Genomic DNA, 24951 nt, shown 5'->3' with positions numbered 1-24951 from the left:
GCCCATGGTTATCTACCCCATCCTGCATCTTCAGTTAGTGTTCCCTTTCTGACTGAAGTAGCCCAAGTAAAGTCTCAGTCTTGACACAGTGGCATATGTTTATATGTGGTTGCTAGTGGTTATTTGGTCATCCAGATTGTTTCATGCAGTGGGCTGTTTGTTTTTTTTGGTACTAGGAACCATGGTATCTTACAGCACTGCAGCATCTCAACACAGACATTGAGCCTGCTTCTAACACCCAGATTATTCTAGCACATCTTTCATTTTTCTAGACAGGCATGCATAAAAGCCCCCTTGCTTCTTCTCCCCATTTTTGAAGTGCTGTAGAAAGCAGCTTTGATAGATCTTTTCCAGCCCAGGGGTTCATCCTCCCTACGCATCCTTCCTCTTCATCAGCCATCCCTACTGATGAACAGAGCTGACTTTAGATTTGAGCTGATGGGATAAGATAAAGCATAACTTATGTGGGTGGGAGAGCAGAACTGAACTGATGTAGAGTAAAATAAAATTAGTAATTTACAGTTGCAATAGTTAGTACAGATGCCTGAGCTAGCTGTGAAACCTGCAGGTTTGTCACCCCTGTTAAGCCTTCTTTTTGTCACGTCTTTGCTATCCCGACTCATTTGAGCTGTCTGTAAAACAGGGTAGCTTGATTACAGAAGCAGTCTAGCAGCTGCAGTGTGAAACATGGATTGATTTACTGTGCTAACACATAACCACACCTAGAGCTCTGGTGACAGAAGCCTCTGAGTGCTGAGATAACGTACATTTGCTAATAATTGCTGCACTGTGACAGTGTTATTTAGTTGCAAAATTAAGCATGCAGAAATGAGGAAATACTCGTCCCAGAACATGTATTTATGATAGACTTTAATTACATTATCAGATTCTATATTTTGCATAGAAATACCTGGATGGTACTTGCTATAATCTTACCACATTAATCAGAAGTTTTCCATTGTATTGAATGAGAATACATCAAACATTTAATGCCTAAGGCAGACAATGCTCATTGAGGGGATATTATTTCTGCTGGTAATGGCTAGAATCTTTTTGTATCTTCATATTTAATGTATGTCTCCTGGCTTTCTTTATTTCACATCTGCCAGATCCTGCACTGAATGCAGAATGATTAATTTCCTCATAGGGTTTTCCCTGCTGCTTTTCACTGTGGTATCTAAGTGCTCCACAAATACAGTATTAATGAATTTCTTTTTACAACATCACTGTTAGGTGAAGTCACTTGCTGTTTCTCTCAGGGACAAATAGCAATTTTTGATGACAGCACAGGCACCAGAAGCCAGATCTGAACATTTGTTTTCTAGTGTAATAATTTAAAAAATGTATATTTGTAATTAAAAAAAAAACAAACAACAACCACATGTAAGTTCTCCCAGTTCATGTTGTCAAAATTATTACTAAACAGGCTATAAATGATGATGCCATTTTTATACGACCTTTCGTAATATGCAGTCCTAAGGTGTGAAGTCTTGCTTCACTATAGTTAAAGTTATATTTCACTTTCACATATGTATACAAAGACTACAGATATATGTATATGACTCTTGTGAAAAACAGGTCTGTTTGTGGGCAAAATCTGGCTCAAAGCAAACAAACATGTTCTTCTTTATCCTTCTTGCACCATGACAGTAGCTTATTAATGCTTGTTTTCAAGGTTATTGTTTTAGCCTTTTCTCAGCTGGGGCTCAGTCTACTGGATTGAAACATTTCTTGCAATCCTCCCACTCCTTGCACATAACTATGTACCAGTCATTGTTCCTCAGTAGCATTTTGAATAGTATTGTCTCCAATTAGCAGGTTGTTGTATCATTTCTTACGTGTATAGAATCTAAATCCCTTACTAATTACAATCTTTTTTTTTAGCTGGCAGTGTTAATGCTCTTTAAGACATACCAATGGATTTCCTTTTTTCAATTTGCTTTGCTTCTTTTCTATTTGCTTTTTTTTTTCTCAATATGCTCTTTTCATGAATCATTTTTCATATATTTGCAAGGAATGTGTTCTTATTTTGTTAGTGCTGGCTGAGGCAGATATGCAAAGAGGAGTCTGTCCATGTCACAGTGATATAAAAAAAAGTATTAGCTAACTCAACTATTAGCTATTGAATGTTAGCAATGAAACTGGAGAATAATAGAAAGTCACTGTGCTAGGGCAGGATCTAATCACTAGAAAACATGTGCAGCTGTTACATACTGAGTAGTTCATGCATATTTGCCCTAGATTACACTCTCTCCTAACCAGATACAACCAAAATAGAGAAACTAAGAAGTTATATTATTCCAGGGAGACAAAGACATGAGTAGAAAGTGGAGCTCTAGAAGCTCTTTGTGGTTTTATTTGTGCTCTTTAGATGGCAAACACTAACTGATACCATCCCATGACAAATAAAATGAGTTTATGTCTGGACAACTGCATGATCCCAGCCTGCTCTTTGCCGTCCCCACCATACGTTGTCCCTGCCTTCTTCCTTACACCAGTGATCATGTGGTAAGACAGTTCAAGGGCTGATTTGGCTACAGACTGCTTTTTTTGGCTGGCTTAATTGTCATTTGCATTAGATTTATGCATTACTCATTGCATGATCTCAAAGGCATAAATGCTGGGTACAACACAGAGATAGGAAACATGTAGCGGGGGTTGGCAAGGGAGGTAGGACCACTGGGACCTGATTTAAATAGGCTTAATCTGCAGTGGCACCAGAAAGCTCAGAGTTTGTGTAATGACTAGGGACTTTTAGCGGTTTTGGCTTTTCCTGTACTTTTGTTTTAATGACGTTATTGCACAATGGACAGTAATAGTGAATATGATTTACATATCAGATGAAATGTGGTTAATCCCATATTCTGTCTGCTTCTGTTGGCACACTTAAGGTGCTGCATAATTGTAGAACTGTGAAACTTGTGGGACATGAGTTCTTCTTACCTTTGGCCATAATCATCCTGTCCAGTTGAGGGAAGATGGTGTCCTATTTTTAATATATTATAGAGGAACTGAAAAACTAATGTCATAGAAAAGATGGAGATCACTTGGAAACATCAGTCCAGTTTCTCCTTATGAAATAAGCTATGAGTTAATATTTTTTTAAACCTAGAGCCTTCGTGCACTGCTGTGTACTACTTTGTGTACAAAAATGTGGAGTTCACCTTTTGGGAGAAACTAAAACTTTTGTCTTGGAAAGATAAAGCTGTAGGAGTAAGACAAGGCATTTCCTAACAAGTTTCCCTGGGATGAAAACATGTTTTGGTTTTGAGGGATTGTTGTGATTTAACCCCAGCTGGCAACTAAGCCTCACGCTGCTGCTCACTCACCAGCCCCCAGTGGGATGGGGGAGAGAATCAGAAAAGAAAGAGTGAGAAAAGTTGTGGGTTGTGATAAAGACAGTTTAATAAGTAAAGCAAAAGCTGCTCACACAAGCAAAGCAAAACAAGGAATTCATTCAGTACTTCCCATGGGCAGGCAGGTGTGCAGCCATCTCCAGGATCCATCATGCATAACAGTTACAAACACCATCACTCCAAATGTCCCTGCCCTTCCTTCTTCTTCCCACAAAACATATACTGAGCATGAGGTCATATGGTATGGAATATTCTTTTGGCCACTTTAGGTCAGCTGTCCCAGCTGTGTCTCCTCCCAACATTTTGTTCATCTGCAGCCTTCTTGTAGAAGAGTCTTTGACTTGGTATAAACATTGCTTGGCAGCAACCAAAACATCAGTGTATTATCAACATTCTTCTGATACTAAATACAAAACACAGCACTGCACCAGCTCCTAGGAGGTGAATTAACTCTATCACAGCTGAAACCAGGACAGAGACTTGGTTTTTTTGTGAAAGCCATTGGTAGGGTAAACCATGATGACATTGATTTATACTCAGCCCAGAATATTTGGTTTCAGTATTGGAGAAAAAGTTCCAAATATGGGGAGAGTGGACTGTGAGCATATTGTGAAAAAGTTCTCAGTGGCAATTTTAAGAAGAAAGTAGGCAAGTCCCGATGAGAAATGGCCTCATGAGTATTTGGTTATGGTGTGTGGGAAAGGTCTAGATTGGTTTCAAAACTGGTTTTAGTAGTTCCATAACAATTTGGAAGGAGAATATAAACCTATGTGTTAAAGTACATTCATCTCAACATAAGAAAGAAAAAATTTTTTGCAGTAAAAACAGTCATTCACTGGGAATGTGGTAGAGTTTCCATCACTGAAGGTTTTCAAGATATGACTAGAAAGGGTGCTGGATAGTCTCATATAGGCTCCCTTTCCCATGAAGTATTGGACCAGATGATCTTCTGAGAACCCTTCAAACCTGGGTTTTTTCTATGATTTTAAGTAAGCTTTTAATTCCTCTTCATGTGAAGGTAATGTTAAGAATCAACATAAAAACACTACAAAAACTAGAATGAAAATGCACTCTATTCATACAATAAGAAGCTGGAATCCTGAAGCTGGGTCTTGAAGAGATTTCTGCCTGTCTGAATGGCCAGTTTTTTGCACAAAGTACCATAATATCATTATCCAATGCATGCTCCATAGGAGTGTAAAAGAGTGCTCTGAAGGCTGAAGTTCAGTTGATGGTTTTATGTAGAGCATTGAATGGAGTTGTAGCTCCATCGCTTTCTTGATTAGTCTTTCCTGGGCTGGATTCTACAAGACTGTGTGAGAGGGAAAGGTGTTTTAAAAATCAGAAGGACCAAAAATAGACTAGTTTTGACTCACGAATTTTTAGGAACAAGTAAGAAGGATCCTTTGAGAGGACCAGTAGACTATGGGTGAGTCCTCCTGAAGGAAGCAAATCATTTGGAGCTGAGTTTCATAGATTTAAACAAAGGTAGATGAGAATGGGGAGGAGAAATCCCTTCATCCGTTCCTTTCAGATTTTAAACATTGAATTTTTTCTAAAACTGCCTAAGCCATGCCTTAAAATATTAGTGTTCAAAAAGCAGCTAATGAAAATTATACTTGCAAGGCCTTTGACATCTGATTTTAAATTCATATTTATATTTTGATTTATTAAGAATCAGGTCTTGTTCCTTTTTTATTATTATTTTATATGCTTTGGGTACCCACAATAGAGTAGATTCATGCTTTGATTTAGATTTTATTAGTTGCTGCTGGAGAGTGTTTCCTGATATTTTCTCAACAACTTTCAACCTCTGACAAGCAATCTCAAAGCCACTTCCAAGATGAAAGATCTCATTATGTTCTTTGCCTCCTAGAACCTGCATATTAACTTCAACAAAGTTCTGCATAATGAGAAAAACTGAGCAGAATTTCCAAAACTAGTTGCATTCTAATCTAAAATAAAGAAGCAAGTACTATTGCATCAGAGATTCCAGTATCTATCTAACATCTAGGCAACACTAACATTCAGAAACTCATGCTTGGTTGGTTTTGGGGTAAACATCTTTTTGTTTAGGCACCTAAACTCTTTTACCTCAGTTTATGTTGTGAAGCATGCACACATCCACTTATAGATCACAGTGTGAAACAGCTTATTTTCTCTTATGAGTCTGAAGCCCTCCAAGTTTAAGAAGATTTAGGCATGGCCTGCCTCACAGAGTTGTATAGCGTGAAAGAATTAGCAGTATGAGGCTGTTGCATCCACAACCAATAGAGAGAAGGAAAAACAAACAAACCAATCCAAACAAAACATGACAACACAACCTCACTATAATTCAAATTCTGAAGGCAGCCATGGCCTTTACTTGTACTAGCTTGTTTTGCAAAGAGGGAGAGGGAAAAAGGTTCGCTTAAGACAAAAATTATTTGTCTACCAGAGCCAGGTATGCAAACAAGAAATTCTAATTCGAAGGTCTACAGTGTCTGTAGACTTTACTTAGAAATTAATATCTTTGCTGAGAGGAATGACTGTATTTCCAGGGTCAGTGCCCTCCCACTGGTAATGTGTAATTCTGTGTTATAAAATATTGGTTACACACTTTCCAGCATCTGTAGCCACTGTTTCAAAGGTCAATAATATTACATTTTTCTCGATTAATTAAGGCTAGGTGTACTGTAAAGCACTTTTAAGATGCTAGGTGTTTAGTAGAAAAAATATAATTATTCTGCTTGGAAATTTGTACTTTATAAGCCTTTCATGGTAGATTGATCAGTATTTTAGTACATCATTTCAGTTTGCAAATGTCCTTGCATGTAAGTCTTTTACTAATGCTTGTGTATTCATGGATTTGAGAGAAATGAGCACTTCTGTATTTCATAAGGTCCAGCACAACTATGAGTGTTGGTAATTCAGCCATGATGTGAATAGCTGAATTGTTTTTGTCTAATAGTAACTGATCAGGTTCAACATAGCATGTTCATACCATGGGGATCATCTCCAAATCTTTCTTCATAGTTCACATGCTGGAATTAATTTTTCCTATATGGCAGTAGTTGGTTTGAGTCACTGACACTTTTTAGTGCAGAGGAGCCAATAACGGATAGCATGAGCAGAAATTAGTTGTGACATTTTTAAAACATATGGATAGCATGCAAGTTCCTACCTACCATTCCTGGAAGAGCTGATAAGAGCTGCCAGAGCCATCTGAGCTCAGAAAACATTTGTTAGCTGGTTGCGCTCCCTTTGCACAAATTTTGGCGCCCCATGCATTCTCTTGTGTGTGAAAGCACTAATACTATCTCATCCTGAAAAGAGATGAAGGCTAATCGTCCTACAAAGGGGTTCAAAGAAAGTCGATAATTAATTGATAATTAATTTTGTCTTGTCCATTCAAGTAGTTCCCACATGTTTCATATCTACTTGAAGCCTGACTGTCTTCGTGGACCTGTGTCTTGGTCAGTCACAATAGTCTTGCTGGTTTGGTTTGGTCTGTTTTTCATTGCTACTGTTTGCAAGCATGTTTCAGCCTTCCCAGGGATGGTGAGTCTTTGGTCTCTTATCTGTCTCTTATTTTTTATGTCATCTAAACTGAAATACAACTGCAAACCTGTGCAGCTCTGAGACCATCATCTGAAGTGACGTGACACTGATACTTGGATTTCTGAGGTTGTGTAAGTTTTTCCATTCTTCTAGCTTCTTCACTGCTTAGCTTAATCAATACAACACTTCTGCCACAGACCTGCAAGTAAAGTATTGTGTAGTCAAAGTTATATAAGAAGTTGTCAAAAGTGTCTAAGAGCATTAATAAATGTTCAAACCAAGCTGACACTTTTTGGCTGACACCACTTGGTTTTCATTTGATTAACACTTTGGAAAGCCTACTTGGCTGTGCCTGTGCTTGAGTTGTTGTATACAGCACAGTTGTACCATAAAGTAAACTTATATGACCCAATCTTGCTGGTTGATACAGCATTAGCTACCAAGCTTTACCTTTGTAACAAGGAGTTGCCACTGTCATGCTAATACTGATCTCTCTGGTAATCTCCTATGTCAATTTTCAGAGTAACCTTAGACTTCTACAGCACTTTGGAGGGTTACGAATTTTTACACAAGCTAATGGTTGGAAAGTAAATTATATTAAGCATGTTCTAAAGTAATTCAACTGGAAGAAAAGTCCCCAGAATTACTTATCGACTTTACACTGTCATTTCCATCTCTTATTGCACGCTCCTATAGAGTTATTGCCTCTAATGTTTACGCTTGAGAACAGAGCGCATTCAGCATCTTTTCTTCAGTTGGAATGTTAGCTACATATAATGTGCAAATATTAATAATCATGTACTGCAGAAATTCTCAGTCACTTCAGTGACTCAAAACAGAAGAATTCTCTACCCTCGATACTCTAATCTCAGTAGTCATGTTTGCATAAGATGATGGGAAAAATACTAGCAGAGTTATAGGGCTACAAAGCTTCAGAATCGTGTCAAAGGAACACTATGATGGTTGCAATGTCAAGCTTTCAAAAATTACAGTTCTTAAGCAAAGGGTCACACAGCAACTGTTCTCAGCCATTTGACAAAGGAAACTGCCTGAAGGTTGGCCTTCTGCACTGCTGGGGCCAGCAGAACTGCACAAGTGCGGTAGAAGTAAAACAGCTTAAACAAGGGCAGGATGATATTCCCTTTTCTCTGTATACCCTTTTTAGCATTTTGTAGGTTAGGAACTGCCTTGTCATGGAGTTCAGCAACCTGTTGTGGTGTTTGGATGCTTTTTTCCTTTAATTTGTGCGATCACTTTTGAATCTATTTTTATTTTTGCCATCTGCAAAATACTACCACAACAGCAATGCGCTCTGCAACTTCAGTATCCATTTCCTCAAAATATTTTTGTTTCACTTCATATGCTTTTACATTTAGCTTGCCTGAGTTTAATTTTACTTTTCTCTCTTGCCTTCCCTCTCTTTCCTTTTCTCACTTGGGCTCAAATCTACTTATAGAAGGATACCGTTTTATCTCTAAGATTCTTCTTTAACTTGTGTTTTTAACTGTCCTTGCATCATCTCTTGGAAGAGGGGCATTTGGTTTTGCTAGTCATATACATTTATGCTCAGCCTCTATCAAACTGTTTTCAGTTGTTGCCAGGAAACCAGTAAAGATTTTTCTCTTTGGCTTTTGCTTTTCTCTTAGCATATATCTTCATGTTATGAAGGTCTTGTTTCCGAAATTAAACGCTACCAGAATGGACTTGTGAGATGCAGCTGTTGTTGCAAAGATAGCAAGCTGGAGTACAGTGTGGTCATCCTTACAGGGGCTTTTTGATAGTTACAGCTTGAATCAGTACTATGCATTGCTCAAAATAAATCAGGAGTAGCTTCTCAATCTGTGTGTTTTCTGACTGGTCCATGAAGCAATCATTTAAGGTATGTAAAAGTGTATTCACTGTATCATGTCTGTGTTTACCATCAAAATGTTTGCAGTTATGATACAGACTTTAGTTGAATACGACATAATCTTCTTCCAACTGGACCCTATTAAATTAAGTGCACAGGGGTACTTATGTTTATGTAAGCATGTGCAGAATATTTCACTTTCCTTTTCATACTGTTGTTTCTTCTTTTGCTTACTGAACACTAGTTGAGACCTCATCTAGGGACAAACTTGTTTCCTTTTTTTTTTTTCTTTCCCCTATTTTATTAACTCTGGAGTAAGAGTGCTTCATGAATACTCAAGAATAAATATTCATGATGCTCACAGAAAGTGGAGGAATAGTTTAGTACCCATTTTATAGATGAAGAAATGAGACAGAGGTAAAAACAAGATGTCCACTGATTTTTCTGTTAGCTTGTGGCACACACAACCTATTGGTTGTTTTGTTTGGTTTGGTTTGGTTTGTTTTTTTTAATTTTTATTTTGTGTTTGTTTGTTTGGGCTTGTTTGTTGTCTGTGTTTTGTTTTGTTTTGTGTATTTTTTTAAGAGTATTTTTCACTGTGTAGCACTTAATATGTATCAGTATCACTGGACTAGATGCCAAAGGCTCAAACTAAGTTCCCAGAAAATGAGATGCATGCCAGCCCTGCCCTGCTCTCTCTCATGCTGAGTGGCTTTGTGGAACGTCAGTTGTGGGATCTAAATATTCTGTGTAGTTTGAAGCAGCTTAAAATAGGAGACTATCATTTTTTTCTTGAATCCTAGCCTTATTTGCTCCATTTATTTTGTCACATAAGAGAGGTCCTACAGCAACAGTCTTTATTCCAAGGACCTGATCCTCCCCTCCAGCGGAACTGTCCACTGTGCTTCCTATGACCCTGTTACTGTCTAGTACAGCTTTCTGTTTGATCTTTCATTGTTTTCATACAGGAGTAGCCTGCTTGCCTGTGCATTCACCATGCTTCATGTCAGTATTCAGCAATGTTCACCATCAATTCATCATCATTTCCAGTTTACATGTATTTTATACTGCAAATCCAATTTATTTCCCTTTCTGTCTCGTCTTGCTGCTCCACACACATGTCTTGGGCTTTCCTGGGTATGCATCCAGGTAGCTGCCTCAGATGGGCTTCTGAAGTCATGGCAGCACTTTTTCCTTCAGCTTAGAGTGAGTGCCTTGAAAGGACGGGCACCGAGATCCACAATGTGGTGATGGGGACTAGAAGTGCTCATGCTGCCTTCTGTCCTTGCTTCCATAGGGATCCCAGTGTGCAGCTGCAAGTAGGCCAGGTATGCAGCCCTGGTCCTGTATCCTGTTGCCATCCCAGATGGCTCTGAACTGGTCAGTGTCTGTCTCTCTGTGTTCTCAAGCTAATTCTGTCTGTCCTGTGTGGTTTGGAGAAGAAAGAGAAGTCCTACAGACCTGGTTCTCCACTAGTTCAAGATGCCAAAGGGACTAATATAGCTGTATCCCTGTCCTTCACAGACAGCTGCTGATATTTACACTGGAGAAATAAGATGATACTTGTAGTCTAGTCCCTCTGGGACACTAAAATCCTCTGTGATTTCAGTGTGCTGTCACTTTTTTTGAGTGTATATTGCATGCGTCCTTCACCCAGCTAATAACATAGAATCTTTGGAGTTGCGGCTTCCTTTGATTTTGCTTTCTACATTTCAAATAAGCTGTTTGGATGAAAGTCAATCTGTTAAAAAGCTGCTAACTGACAAGCTATTGATTTATAAACCCTATGTATTTCCCCAAAGACAAAGCATTTTTTTCCTCACATGCTTTTTATTTTTCCTCAGTGTATGGATTTTTCTGCTTTTTGTCATCGAGGCATGTCCATTAGCCTCTTTAAAATGTCTCCGTTTTAATGTATGAAGTATCTGTATGATGAAACCAGGATGCTGAAGGCCTCAAAAATGCATCTGACAGGTTGGTCAGAATAGTAAATCAAGCATGAGGCTCTTCATTCTGCTACAGTCTCTAGTCTATATTCTTAATTTTATAGAAGAAGAGACTGTAAAAGTGCCTTGTTCTGTTAAGAACCTTAGACCTGTGGTAAGACACAAAAGCTCAGCTTCAGTTATTGTTTAGACTCAGAAAGCAAGAAGAAATTCCCAGGGTCCCATTCTGCAACAACTATCCGCAATCTTTGTCTACCTTTGGATTGTGTATCATGAATTAATACCTGCAGAAGTTCTAGCCCATGCTAAATAAAATTAGGACCAAACTAGGTACTCCAAAACTGTGGTTAGCCTTCAGAAAAAATAACTTTTCCTTTCCACAAATATATTTGTAAAGGCTTATAGAATATATCATGCTACTTATGTAGAGAATAAAATACATTCCTCAAGTAATTGGAAAGCGGGGGAGTGAATGAGTAACTGAATGAATATATGTGATAAATGAAAAAATGAATGAATGGGTAAGGACATGAGTGAAATGATGAACTGAGGATGAAGTGGGAGAGGGCGAAGGAGAGGGAGGAAGAGTGACGTGGGGGAAAAGTAGTGCAGAAAATGAAATAACTGGGAGGAATGAATCAGAGAAGGAGAGAAACAGAAAACTGAGTAATTAATTTAAGAAAATATCAGAAAAGAATGCTGGCAAAAATCCAAGCATGTTCTTGGTGGGCTTGTGGCAACATAGATGAAAAGAGAGAAAAATAATTGCAATTGAGATAAGAATAATCTGGAAAAAAAAAATAGAAAAGTCAAAGGCTGACTTCATGGGATAATAGGACAGGATCACAGGAAAAAGACAGGGACACATGCTGAGAGCAACTGAGAAGAAGTAGTGAAAGGAAATGTCTGGGCCACTGGCAGACCTGGGTTGCTTCTGGTCAACCTTCTGCTTTTCTTGGGTGGCCACAGCCACCCCAAGTAGGCTCTTGGCTTTTGGTAGCCTGGAGATAATACTGTAGGGCTTCTTAGAGAATCAGTTAATGAAAATGCAGAAAATAAATCAATTATATTATGAAAGTATTGTAAAAATAAAAAACGGTAGCTTAGGACCAAGTAATACTGCCCTCTGAGGAGTCATATTCTGTCCTCACCCCTTTGCCTGCCCTGTAGCATGCTTTCTTGCCTTCCAGAATTGAGATTTCTCCTTCACCGGAAGGAAAACAACAGAACCCAAGGCTGAGCTACAGATGTCTGAGGACCACATTTTGGGAACGATTGCACAAGTGTTGTTATTGCTAGTCAGCATATTTAAAAGTGACTGTTGCCAGTAACTATTATTTTAGAATATATAAATATCAGAATTAAATCATGTTGGTAAGTTAAAATGAAAGATAGGGATAAATAATCGCTGCATTTTTGGTAGGGATTTAGCCTTCTTCATTCACAGAAGGTTGTGATTCTAGTTCCTTACATGTTAAGATGAAAAAGTGTCCCTGAATTCTTGGATGTTTCATTTAGGAATTTTATGACCTGATTTAGTGCTTCACAATGCTAATCCAAATACAGAGAAGAGTCTTTGAAGGGGGGTGGGATAAGCAGTGTGTGAGTTTACTAATCTGTCTATTATATTTAAAATAGGGTTGTCGTTTTTTTACAGTAAAAATGTATGCAATTATAATTAGGCAAAGAAAGCCACAATCCAACTTAAGTAATGCTATTACTGATAGTATTACAGTCTTCCTTTAAGCAGTAAAATGCTTTGTTGCCTGAATCAACTAAGAAAATTACTTTTCCCAATCTCTAAAGCAATCACTTTTATGGCTTCATCTAGTAAATGAGCAGCCTACTCTCCAATAATGAAGGGCAAAAAAAAGATGTGGAAATTTTTTTCAAACATTCTATCAAACTTTGTTGTACACTATTTATCTTACAGAATCTACTGAATCATCAGACTCACAAAACAGATACTCAGAAAATGCTATTTGGAGGATTGCTGAGTTTTGCTAAGGGGAAAGAATTCAACTGATCATCAGTGCTCTCATTATTCAAAGTTTTATTCAAAATAATCTATGACTATTGATATGAAATACCTTAAGTAGCTCAAAAAGAAGTAAAAATTTAACTGGAAAACACTGATTCAGAGTCAAGTCAGTGCAAAATGTGGAGATTTCTCTCATGTTTGCTGCATCAGGCAGCAAAACCTGTTAAAAGAAGCATGGAATATTTGCCACTTTCAACATAAATTATTAGAGGGCAAAGAAAAGCTGTTTGTCTATTTGAAGTTACAATAGATTCTCCTGTATAGACTCAGTATAAACTTTTTTTAAGACAGGCTAAAATGGGAGTCCTAAACTTTGTCCCAAACAGGAGGGGTTTCTATAGCAGATATAGTACAGAAATCACTGACTTCAGAGACCAAATCCAGGCAGGAAAGTTTGGAGTTGAAGGACGTCTGCTTTCCTGACTTGTTCCATATCATGAACTGTAGTGTTGACTGCTGGCATTTGTGGGATACTTGCTTGTCAAGTATCTAGTGGGTAGCAACATGTGCCTTGCAATGGATGTGTCTTTGTTAAGAACAGAATAGACAGTTTCAGGTAGAAAACATGGAATGTAAATTTCTACAGTGACTATTAAAAATCTTAAATAGAAAAATCAATTACACAACACAGGTTTTAAGAAAAAGTGGGAAGAAAAGAAAAAATTCTTACGGTGCAAATAATAAAGGCCCATGGGGTAACCAGGTTAATTTTACTTTTGAAATAGATATTGTTAAATACTCTGCATTAGAGAAAGGGGTATTAGGCTTCAAATCCTGTTTCTAAATACTGTTGTTTTCTTAACATGAGCTGCAATGCATTTTGTGTTTTTCCTTATGGAATCTCAGTGCTTTATGTGTTTATTGAAACACACTGTCTTGTGGGTGAAAATGAGAAAGCCAGGAGTTTGTTCTGGAAACTGAATATCTGTGTTTGGAAGGACCAAGGGTCTGTAGTAGGAGGAGTTTCTTCCTTGTTTACAGTGTAAAATTCTGAGCATAGGTTGATTAAACATGCATACACATGGTTAATCAGCTGAGTTAGGTGTTATTCACAGGGAAGCTCAGGTAGATCATGCCCGTGCTGTATCAGTTCTGTGGGTAAAGAGAAGGCCTTTTATCTCTGTGCTGTTGTATTTGTCACAGTTTGCCCACTCTACATTAATACGGAGCTTTAGCTTTTTTGTCAGTGAATCAGAAATTATGTTTAGCTGGGTGGGTAAGTATTACAAAGAAATGTTGACAGGTCTCTCTTTCATCTCTCCTTTGACGTGGGATGGGAAGCGTTTTGATTGTAGGTCCATTTTTCCGCTGAGTCAATCAAAAGGGCCCAGCAAGCAGCACAAAATGCATTCACATGGGTGAGAGCCTTAACACACTTACACTGAACTTCGTGTACAGCAGGGTACCTAGCTGAAAAATCGGTATTTTGATTTCTTGGACTAGCAACAAAGGCCAACATTTGACATCTCTGAAGCCACTGTAAGGGTATATTTAGATAAATGTTGTCTTGGGAACTAAATAGCTTCCAAGATATTGTTGAAGTTAAACAAACAATTGAAAGAAATTAATTCTGACCTTTCCTTTGTTCTCAAGAATCTGCCATCCTGCATCCAGTGAGCAAACTGTACACAGGAGTATCCCCTGACAGGTCTTCTCTGGATTTTCTGTGACTGTGGACCCTGTTTAAGAGCAGGAGAAATGTCATCCCAAGCAAATGCCAGCATTGCCCTCTGATCAGCTTTATTTGCATGCAGCAAATGGTTATGCAAGACAAAAGGCGAACAAGTACTGGGGTTTGCCACCTGGATTTTCTCAGAGGCCTGATTTTGAGAGGAGCAGAGGCTGCGATTATGCAGTTATACCTTTAAATGGCAGCACTGGTTTAAGTGGTTCCTGTGTCTTGTTGCCACCAGCCACAAGCCACTCATTCCTGTGCTTGCTCTGTGCCTTCAATTGTGTTAGAAAAATTGTTTACAGCCACAAGATGAGCTGGACTAGTGAATTGTTCTTCATTTAAAATAATGATTTTATTTTTATTTATTTTTAACCTGGATCTATTTTCTAATCCAATCCATTCCTTGGACCCAGGTCATGGTTTTAATTGTACATCTATTTAAATACTCTGGGCTTGGACTAATGACTAGCATATAATCCCAGAGTGGGAGGATTTAGTCCTGATAATTTTTAAAAAGGAGAGGTGTGTGTGTGTGTGTGTGAGAAGAGGGCAATGTAAACAAAACAGCTGATTCAAAGTTAAGGTATTACCATTACAGATTTCCCTAGAAGTCTTGGAGTGTTCTCTCTTTAAAAGAAGTCTGAATCATTAATCCTTCTGGGGCCAGGCAGATTTTTAAATTGCATTTCAAATCCAGTATTCCATAAAGAGCACAGAAATAGTAAATAGGCTAATTTGTCTTTTAATCATTCAGAGACATAGTAAAAAAACTTTGTTGTCAAGTTGTGCATTCCTCTGCTTTTGTACTTGTCCTCCTCTGAGTGCTGGCAGGTCACGCTAATGGGGCTTCTGGAACAACTCCAGACTTTTTGCAACCAGTCAAGAAAAAAGCATGAAAATTCCTGGGGAGATGATCCTCTGCCTGGTTCACTTGTGTCTGCCCAATGTGAGACAGCTACTACTCCACTTTTGAGCAGGGTATGGAAAACTCTCAATTTTTGCCTTCAGTGGAATAAAAATTATTTTTATCCATGGGTGTGCTTGGTGCTAAGACTTGTAATTGAAAGCAAATACATACAATGAAACTATTTCAAGATGTAGGAAAGGAGACTTTAACTTTATATACCTATATGTGTACACATGCATATCCTAGTGAGCAACTTGCATTTTAAAAAATAAGTTTGAGACCTAGCAGTAATAAAGGATCTTTTGATGATCTTTCTGAGTTAGTACAAGGTGATTAACTGCATCTATACTCATCTGAAAACTCAGTTTAGCTGAAAGAATGCAGGAGGGCTGGGGCATAATGGCGAGTACCGCACACGCTGCCTCCCACCCCTGTGGTGACCTCCCTGTGAGGCTGTGCAGGGTGCTGTGCAGGCTGTGTTCAAGGGTGCATGTGCTTGTGAGCCCTGGGGTTCATGGGATGGCTAGGTCTGCTCTTTACTCTGGCTTGAGGTTGCTCTCCAAAAGGTATAGATTAAAATGTGTGTCTCTGTGTGCCAAGTGACTGTCTTCAGTGGGCTGAAACAAAGACGCCACAGCTCACATTCTCAGACTCCTTTTTAAAGGTCTCATTGCTTTGAGTATTTGCTTGGGAATACATGAAATTTGGAGAGGGTGAAAACCAGTGCTGTGGGTAAAGGATATGGACATGATGATAAATGAAGGGAAGGCAAGAATAGGATAAGCAGACAAGGGCAGCTATTCCTACCATAAGCCAGCTTGGTGGTGACGTGGGGAACAGTGGCTGGGAAGATGCACAGTGGATTGGATGTAGTGCAGGAGCATTTGTCATGTTCACAGGATCACAGAAAGATACAAGAGACACCTCAGCAGTGTGCCTTTGCTGGCCAAACCCATTTCATATACTAATGCTTCTTTGTATCCTGCTGTCCCTTCTGATCTCTCTACAGCCTCTCACTCCCCCATCCTACCAACAGCTCTGTGTAGCTACCCCTGCCCCAATGCACTCCCTTTTCCACTGCCTGCTGTGCCTCTGCAGTTCGTGCTTGACAAGCTCTGTTTTCCCAAAATGGGGAAAGCCGCTGGTCATCTCTTCTACCTTTACAATTCTTCCATTTCTGGCTCCACGAACCTTTCTCCTAGGGCTCTGCATGAAGTCCCAACATGTACCATCAGATCATCCATCTCCATTTCTCTCCACGCTCTTTGCTGCTGCAGCACTGTTCCTGCCGTTGCCGCTAGTGAGGTCAGGGCTCTTGGTGCTTTTTCATCCTTGCCCTGCCTGTTCTGAATCACCCACCACAGTTGCTGCAACCTCCCAAATATCTCTGTCTGGCTCCCCTTTCAATCCTTAAGCCTTTCCCCTTTCCCATTTTTTTTCCTCTCTGGTTTTAAAAACACTATAGTGAAAGTAAGAAAGTTGTGAAGACAGAAGGCCAATTTTAGCCGCAGTACAAGCAAATGCAGCTTCTGTTTCTTGGGCGTTATGTTTGCTAACTCCAGAGTGAGTTTAGCCCGTAGCTGGCACTGTTGAAAGCTGTTGCAGGCAGAATTTGTATGTTTTCTTTCAAGCAGCTGTGATAATAGCTCAACAGTTGTTCTTTCTGGGTCTTCTTTACAGAAAAACGTTTACTGTATCCACCAGAGAGGTGATTTGCCTCGGTGACATTACTCCTGTACCAGGACAACCTGTTCGTAGTCTGGACTGCTTGCAGGCATTGGATGCAAAGCCTCCTGGTGCACCTTCTCCAGACTGCTGCATAAACCTGATGTGGAAGCCAAGTGGCCATCCTGTGAGCCCTGGCCTCCTGCCATCTCCTATGTTCTTCAGTCCCCCAGTTTGTGTAGCTGCCTGGTGACCTTGCTTGAGCAGCAGTAGAATCCGCAGCTAGCATGTGCGGCAACATGGCTGCGCCAAGGTGCACTTCTTGATGACCCGCAGTTTTTCACACTAGCATGTATATCTGCACGGTTTTCAGCTAACTGCTCAGTGTGTTTTGACTCAAGCGTATAGAAAAGGTCCTAGCCTTAGGCTCCTGTTCTTGTAGTCAAACTTGCCCTGTGGCCTTCATGACATCGTTAGGGGAGTGCCTGGGAGCATGCAGCTAGACCAAAGAGGAGGTTGCAAGGCTAGAAATGATAAATGGTACTTGCTTGTGCCACCCTTCTGCTTTGAGATTACTTTGGGAATTTGATTTCTTTTGCAAACAGATTTCTTTTGCTTTGATCTCTACAGTGGTCTTTTTTTCCTGCAGAAAGAGGGGAAGCCAGCACAACATTTAGAAGGCACAGTTTTATGGGACAGGCAAATCCACTTGAATTTTAAGTGGCAGCACTGGTTTTCTGCAAGACCTCACCCTGCAGTTTAATCTTTTGTGAAACAAAATCGTTAGATTTATTTTTTAAGAGTCTAGCATCTGTATTAGCAATCAAACCTACAAATTGTGCTTTCTGGTTGAACTTGGTAAACCTGCAGCTTTGTGTAATTCAGACGGCAGCATGATAAAGAGTTCTGTTATAGTTTCACATATTGATCAGTCCAATTTAATTTCCTCATGGGACCTGGACCACACTGGGGATGATGGATTTGTGTTGAAGCCTTGATAAGCTTATTTTAACAAAACACCTCAAGGGTTTCTAGAGCAGAGGCAATTATCAATACTGATGTATGTTTCCTTTCATTAAAAGTTAAGGCCTCATTAATAGGCTGCACAGCAGCTGCTGCTTCCAACACATGACTTTTCTTTAATTAACTTGGAGATACTGTTTCCTCAGCCTTATGAGTTGGCTTTTTCCAGAAGAAAAAGAAATTGGGTTCCAGGTTTTGATTTTAATGGTATGTGTGATACCACTATCTCCTGTACTGCTATGTGTGCTGCTTTGATAACTGAAGCCTAGAATATAGAGTGATGGTCCCATCTCACTGCTTATACCCATGTCTAAACTGCCCACAAATCCTGGCGTTTTACAACTTTTGAATTTTGTGTCAAGTTACTATATCTGCTATTTTTAATGTTAGTATTACTGGTGAAATAGTCTCCTATTTTAACTTTGGCAATCAGCATTTTTGTCTTCAGCACTGAATATTTCAAAAATGTTTTAAAACTGTATTTATTTTAGGCTTTTAGTTATGAAGAAAGGAAGCTCATTGTTGCTCCCAACTGTTTTACCTTTCCTGTACAAAAATCCTAATATTTCATTGATAACAAGTTTTATGTAGGTATGCTGTGGGTGTTAAATTCATACTGCTTTTTAATGTTGCAGTTTGGATGCATGGAAAGAAAATACAATCAAGGCAAAGTGCTGTGTTAAACTTTATTTTAAACACAGCTTTCAGATAAGCTGCCGGAAGTCTAGCACCTTACAGAATTGTTTTCCTTAGCTAGTAGAAGGCGTCGCTTTTGTTTTGTTTATTTGTCAGAAAACAATTTAAACCATGGAACACCTGCTATAGTGTTTTCTGATTTCTTTTCCATTTCACACATGATCTAATCAATTAGCAGAGTTCTGCTCATTAATGTGTGGATTGAGAGTCAGGAGCAACACGTTCTAAGGAATACTGGAAAATAGCTTTGTTTCTAAGCGTAGATGAATGTGGATGGGTGATCGGTAGAAAAAAAAATGGAAAAGTAACTGGGTTGCAGCAAATATAATTTTACAATGAATAAAATTCTGTCACTTGCTCAAAATTCTATGTTGCATGTTTGATGTTTTATGGAAAATGTCACTTTACCTGATTTTTCTTCTTTCCTTGATGTCTGAACTAGAATCAGTCATTCAAGCAAGAATGACAATTTTCATAATAAGAAAGAAATATTTAGCACTGGAAACTGTTCCTTAAAATTGCAAGTTAAGCATTTATTAGAAGATCAGAAATAGGCAACTAGATGAAAAGAAATACATTTTAGTTCTCTAGGTATCCTGGAATTCTTTTGAAGTGGTGACTCATATCCATTCCATGACTGGAATTCATGGTACCGAAGATCCCACGACTGTTTAATGGGTGATGGCTGGTACCATTACTGCCCTCCAGCCTGCTATTTACTGTCACTACTCTTCCCCAGTTACTGTCATGACTAAAATGTGAAGATGAGTGAGTTACTTTAAATTACCTTCAGCAATGATTAATTCTGATTAATCACCTAATCTAACAAACCCTGGAGCACAGAAAGAACAAAAATGATGTGACAAATCCCCTAAACTCACCTAATATTAAGTATATTCTGGATATAGTCCTGCAGACAGACTGATGGGGCCAGTTCAGACTTTCCTACTGATGTGGTTTAGCCAACGTGCTTTTACCCAAGAAGTAGTTGTTTTTATTTCAGTGTTGTATAATCTTTATTAAAACTGTGCAACTCAAAGTTGGTTTAATGGCACAGATTAGCAGGATTAAGAGCAGTTTCAACATAATTTATGCCTTTACTTACCTCCTTACTCCTTAACTCTTCATCCGTATTCCTCTTGTCAGGGCCTGTTCCATGCGACAGCCCACCTCAAGCTACCTGCTCTGAATCATTGCCCAGAAACAGTCTGCTTTTCAGTGAGGGGTTGTAATTGGGTTTGTATTTTAAAGGTCGTTACTATAGTATGTAGCAGGTTTGAGTTACAGAAAAGAGCTTTAAAATTAAACTGGTTTTAGGAACACACAGTGCTAGAAAAAATTAGCAAATATTTAGTTCTAAAATGAAGGAAAATTAAGTTAATGGAATAATGCACGAGAATGTTCCCTATACCTGCTTTTCTGGAATATGTGTTAATTAAGGTCTTAAACAATGGGACAGTAATGTTGTTTATCCTTATTTTAAACCTTAATGGTATGACTAATTACATCCCTCACTAGTTTTGGAAGCTGAGGCTCTGAAATGTGAAATTGTTTCAATTTTACAAATGTAAATTCTTTTAAACAATACTATTTATTATTTTCTCCTTAAATCTCCAGGTGCTGAAGTGTTGTATATGAACATGTCAGCATATAATGAAGGTCGGCTTCAGTCATCTTTCTGGATTGTTGATAAACAGCACGTATACATTGGAAGTGCCAGCCTAGACTGGAGATCATTGGGACAGGTAATTTAATTGAAAAACTAATCCTATACCCTTTGAGGGTATAATGACGAAAATAAGTAATGTTTTGAGGCCAGCAAGTGGAGGTGGATAGCATTCTTTTTATGATAGTTTGTTGGCAGAAGTGGCAGCGTTAAAAACTCTGTTGCCACCGTTTTGATGACTCTTCTGTGTTGGCAAAAGTATATTACTATAAATTTTACTTCTTTTCATTGGAATAGCTATCCTCAGCAGTTATGCTTTGGGTTAAATTAAAATAATATGACTGCCTTTATTGATTTATGTGATTATTTTGTTGTTTGAAGATTGCAGGTTCTGGTTTACTTTTTTTAAAAAAATAAAAGTGAGCGAACCAGTTGGAAAACAAACTTCAATGGAAGCTCCCTTGTAATGTCACGTGTGTGACCTAGTCCTTCTCACGTGCCATTTAAATAAGGAAAAGCAAAATTTGAAAATACTTGCAAATGAATGAGTGGGTATTATCCTGAAATACCCACCACCTCTGGGAAGGAAGAGATTTACGAGTACCAGAAAATCAAACAGCATAAGATTATTGAAGGTTATAGGTACTAGAGAGAATTCCATATTTTGATTCCTCGTAAACAAGAGAGTTGAAAGATGTACACTAAGGTCTCTACCAACAACTGGTGCTGAGTATTCTACAGTCTATGGCCATTTTGAAGAAGTAATTAATCCGTAATGCAGTTTATTTTCTTCTTGGAGGTATCTGTAGCTTTTTTTTCTTTCCGTAAGAGTTTCAGGATTATTAAAGGCTGTAATGTTCATTTTTGCTACATACCACTGACTGTGTGAGGCTGCTGTTGGTCATATTTTGGATGTGGAACATGTGTTTTTAGATCTCAGTAACTGAAATGCTCAACAGAGGAAGGAAAAGAAGCTATCTTAGGTAGTTACTAGTTGCAGTAAGAAAACTTACTTTCTAAATATATAAATAAAATCTTAGAAACACATGAAAAAATTTCAACATAGGTTCTAATGATTTTGTAAAGAAGGTCGGGTGGGTTGTGTTGGTGGTGCTCAAGCTTTTAAGCTTTGTTTTGAGCTAAGAGGCTGAAGGTCCAGATGAAAACAAATCAATCATTTTAGTAAAGAAAGAATGAAGTAAATGTATTTTTGCTGTTCCTATGTGTATTAATTTATTTCAAAGGTAACTTTTTGAATATTTACAAAGAAATCTGGAAAATGTAGATAAAAGGAGGTTTTTAGCCAAGAGGATGTTATATTTTCAGTCAATGTGAGAATATATAGTTTGGGCTTTTGGACAGTTTAGACATTTGAAGTATATACGTTGCCTGTACCTCATGAGCTAAACTGTTTGTATATCATAAATAAAATAGCTCTTCACATAACTGTTTAGGTTATTAACAGTTTATGCTGTGTTTTGGTTTTGAAGTCTCTTCTAATTGAAGTTTTGAGTACTAGTGAAAATAATAAATGTGAAGAAAAGGAGCACATCTACCACAGATGAGTTGAAAATATTTTAATGATTGTGTTTATGACCTTCATCACAGATGCTAAAATTCTATACAGGTTTCTTTTTCTCATATTGAGGTAAATCTTAAGTCTTGCAGCATACCCTACGTTAAACTCCAAGTTCTTTGTGGGCCAGCATTTAAAATGTGATTCCTCACTGTTAATTTTATCACTGTCTTTTCTGCTTGAATTTGGAGACTTTTTTCATCTTATTGTCATATAACAGTGTATTTTTATATGTAGTGACAAGATGAAGCCCAGAAGAGTATTTGTACAGAGCAAAAAGAAATCTCTCTGGATTGCAGTTAAAGAAAATCTGCTTTCAATTAGTAGAGAAATGTTTGCTGTGGTTTTGGTAGAACCTAAGGAAATTAGATGCTTGGCTCCCGTTGACATCAGATATGAGTATCCAGTTCCTTTACCCCAGAATTACAGATTAATAAATCAGGGCAACTGTGAAAGAGATCTGAAATGCAGTCCTAAAATAATAATCTGTCTTGAACTTTTCACATAAGAGGCAAAGTAAGCACAGAACTCTGTAATTTCATTCTGAGTGCTTTCCTCGAGGAAAATGCTTTGCACACACACAGGATTTAATTTTAAAACCCATGGTGAGCCGAGCCCTCACTGGGAAAACATATCTCCCACGGGTCATCATTGTCAGAGGTGTAGCTGCAAAGAGGGATCAGGTCCCTCTTCTCTCAAAGCAGCCTAAGTGAGTAAGGACTGAGTTTAACTGAGAAATAGCGGAGCAGATAGTGCCAGGCTTGACCAGCCACGATCCCTTGCACTGCCTGCAGTAGCTAGGCAGGGCTTCTGCAGCTTCGTGGTGGGAGGCAGGGAACTCCCTGCAGATGCCACTGCACGTTGCCTGTTACCTCCTGGTTTACCTGCAGGGAAAGGACTGTAAAAAGACAGACTGGGCTGCTGATTAGCCACATATGGTCTCTTTAAAAGCTCATGTGAATTTTAGAATAACCAAACTGTGGTTATTGAATCAGCAAACCTCTTCAGCCAGTATTACTACACCTTGACAGCAACATAGCTCTCTGCTATTCTAGAAACATATGGTGCCTTGGTCTATCAAGCACAGCAGTTGTCTTCTCACTCAAACAAAACATCCAGTATGAGTCAGTCACCTTGTAGCTATCAATGTCTTATTATTAAGCAGCACACTTCCAGTGTAGATTGTGTGAGTGCATGCAGTTTCACATCTAATCATATCTAAAATGCAATGAAAAGCTTAAGAATTTAACTGTGCATGGTTGTCATATCTTTTCACGTCTATTTTCGACATTCTTTATTGCTTCCTCTGCACAGAAACTTTGCATACATTCAGGCCAGTACGCTGCATGATTCATACAGGAGCATCTACCTGCTTTGCAGGTGTGGCAGGTGCACTAGACATGCAGTGGATCTCTACAGTATTTCACCCTGGGCTATAGTCCCAGAGCCCTCCTACCTCTTGCTTGCAAGGGGCCTAAAAATATAAAAATGCTCTGTGACACAGCAGTACAGAGCATTTGTCATATAGCAGCTCAGCACCCAAGAGAATATTTGCTCAAGGTTACTGTGGTAGATATAACTGGATTTTATTGCTATTTTGTCACTTTGTGGGGGATTAAAAAAAAAAAAAAAAAGTCTGTTAGCATCATTCTTCTCTTGGGAGCCTAAGTCTAAAGCTGAAATAGGAATTTAACTTTCAACAGCTCCTTAGAAAACAACATCAGGACTTGCATGTTCAAAGGTGTCTGCTTTGTTTTTATAATCTTTGTGGAGCATTTTTCTCTGCATTTATAAGGTGGACACTAGAAATCAGTCTCATATGAGGCTTACTGAGTTTTGTTGCCATTTTCTTGACTTGCCAGCTCTGACAAGAAGTAATACTAGTATTTTCTTTAAAAGTAATTTTTCTGCATCAATAAGAGATTTTCATATGCTGCATATATTACTTAGGTAATAAACGTTAAAGTTGCATATATCTTTGTGCCTTCTCTGTCAAAGTTTTAATACTTGCCAGAGTCTCAGCTTAGAAATTATGGCCAAGGCTGACAGCGCAGCCTATTACTAAGTTTTTTCATTACTTTTCAAGTAAAACTATGTCTCAGGTTGCAAGTTTTCCAAAAGTCTAATAATTTTGACTGAAATAATCTATCCCAGTTATCTGCTTCAGCCTGAAATCAAACCCCACAAGCAAATGAGAAATACTTCTACACTCCCTGTATTTTACAAAATTCAGATGTTTTTTCATTCACAGTGAAATATTTTGATATTTTCTTTGAACAGGTTTAAGTTTTGTGTCAGGGGTGTATCTTCTTCTGTTGTTAGCAATATAAGACAAATATTTTCCATTTACCTAACCCATTGAAAATTCTGGGTTATAAACAGCCAAGGGTTTTACCATTTTCTTAGACAGGTACCACTGCCTCACATGTAGTAAACTGTGTAAAATTTTAGCAGTGAAATAATGTTTCTGCCAGTCTAGTTTCTTTCTGGTGCATTTTTGTAAACTGATAAAACTGTGTAAAAACTGTATAAACAAGTCTTTCATGTTTACCAGCTTGATGAAAGACTTCTGGAAAGATGGTCTCCTTTGTGTTGCCATTCTACCTTCAAAATATTATTTAGGGAGGGTACAAGAAGAGGAAAATCATAGAGATAAAATTTCAAATCATAATTTGAACTTTTTAGTTCATATAAGAGATCGGTAATGGATGCATTTGGTAAAGTATTTCTGCAGAGTTCCCAGGTTCTCATATACTAATGGTCTTGTAACCATTGAACAAGCCAAGCAATGTCTTTGGACCATAGCTGTGCAACCTACTTAAGTATAGATTTAAGATAACAACATGTTGAAGTCTGTTTCTATTCATCAAAATATGTGCATCTGTGTTAAAACATTTGGCTGAAAAAAGGGTTCACTGTGACATGCCTGAAAGTAGGTAGGTATACTGATTAAATTTTGCCTGTGGTTTGAAATAGTAACCATTGAGGTGGCCATGGTGCTGTGTTCTATT

The 24951-nt window shown here is 38.4% G+C and overlaps 1 protein-coding gene across 8 annotated transcripts in view; it reads left to right on the top strand.

The window, feature by feature from the left end:
* The window catches only part of PLD5 (phospholipase D family member 5), a 180972-nt gene that overhangs the window by 122532 nt on the left and 33489 nt on the right, over nt 1-24951 (top strand). For 7 of the 8 annotated variants that reach the window (XM_065057849.1, XM_021296011.2, XM_021296006.2 and 4 more), the window contains one exon: nt 20316-20443. In XM_065057849.1, coding sequence (XP_064913921.1) covers nt 20316-20443 — 128 coding nt within the window. Of the gene's footprint in view, nt 1-15173; nt 15386-20315; nt 20444-24951 lie in introns of those variants that run through there. The other variant, XM_021296014.2, reaches the window with a different exon arrangement.

This window comes from Columba livia, chromosome 3, assembly GCF_036013475.1.
Source record: "Columba livia isolate bColLiv1 breed racing homer chromosome 3, bColLiv1.pat.W.v2, whole genome shotgun sequence".
In the NCBI taxonomy this organism is placed as follows: domain Eukaryota; kingdom Metazoa; phylum Chordata; class Aves; order Columbiformes; family Columbidae; genus Columba; species Columba livia.
The sequence above is the reverse complement of the archived record's forward strand: the minus strand, read 5'-3'. Positions and strand labels throughout refer to the sequence as shown.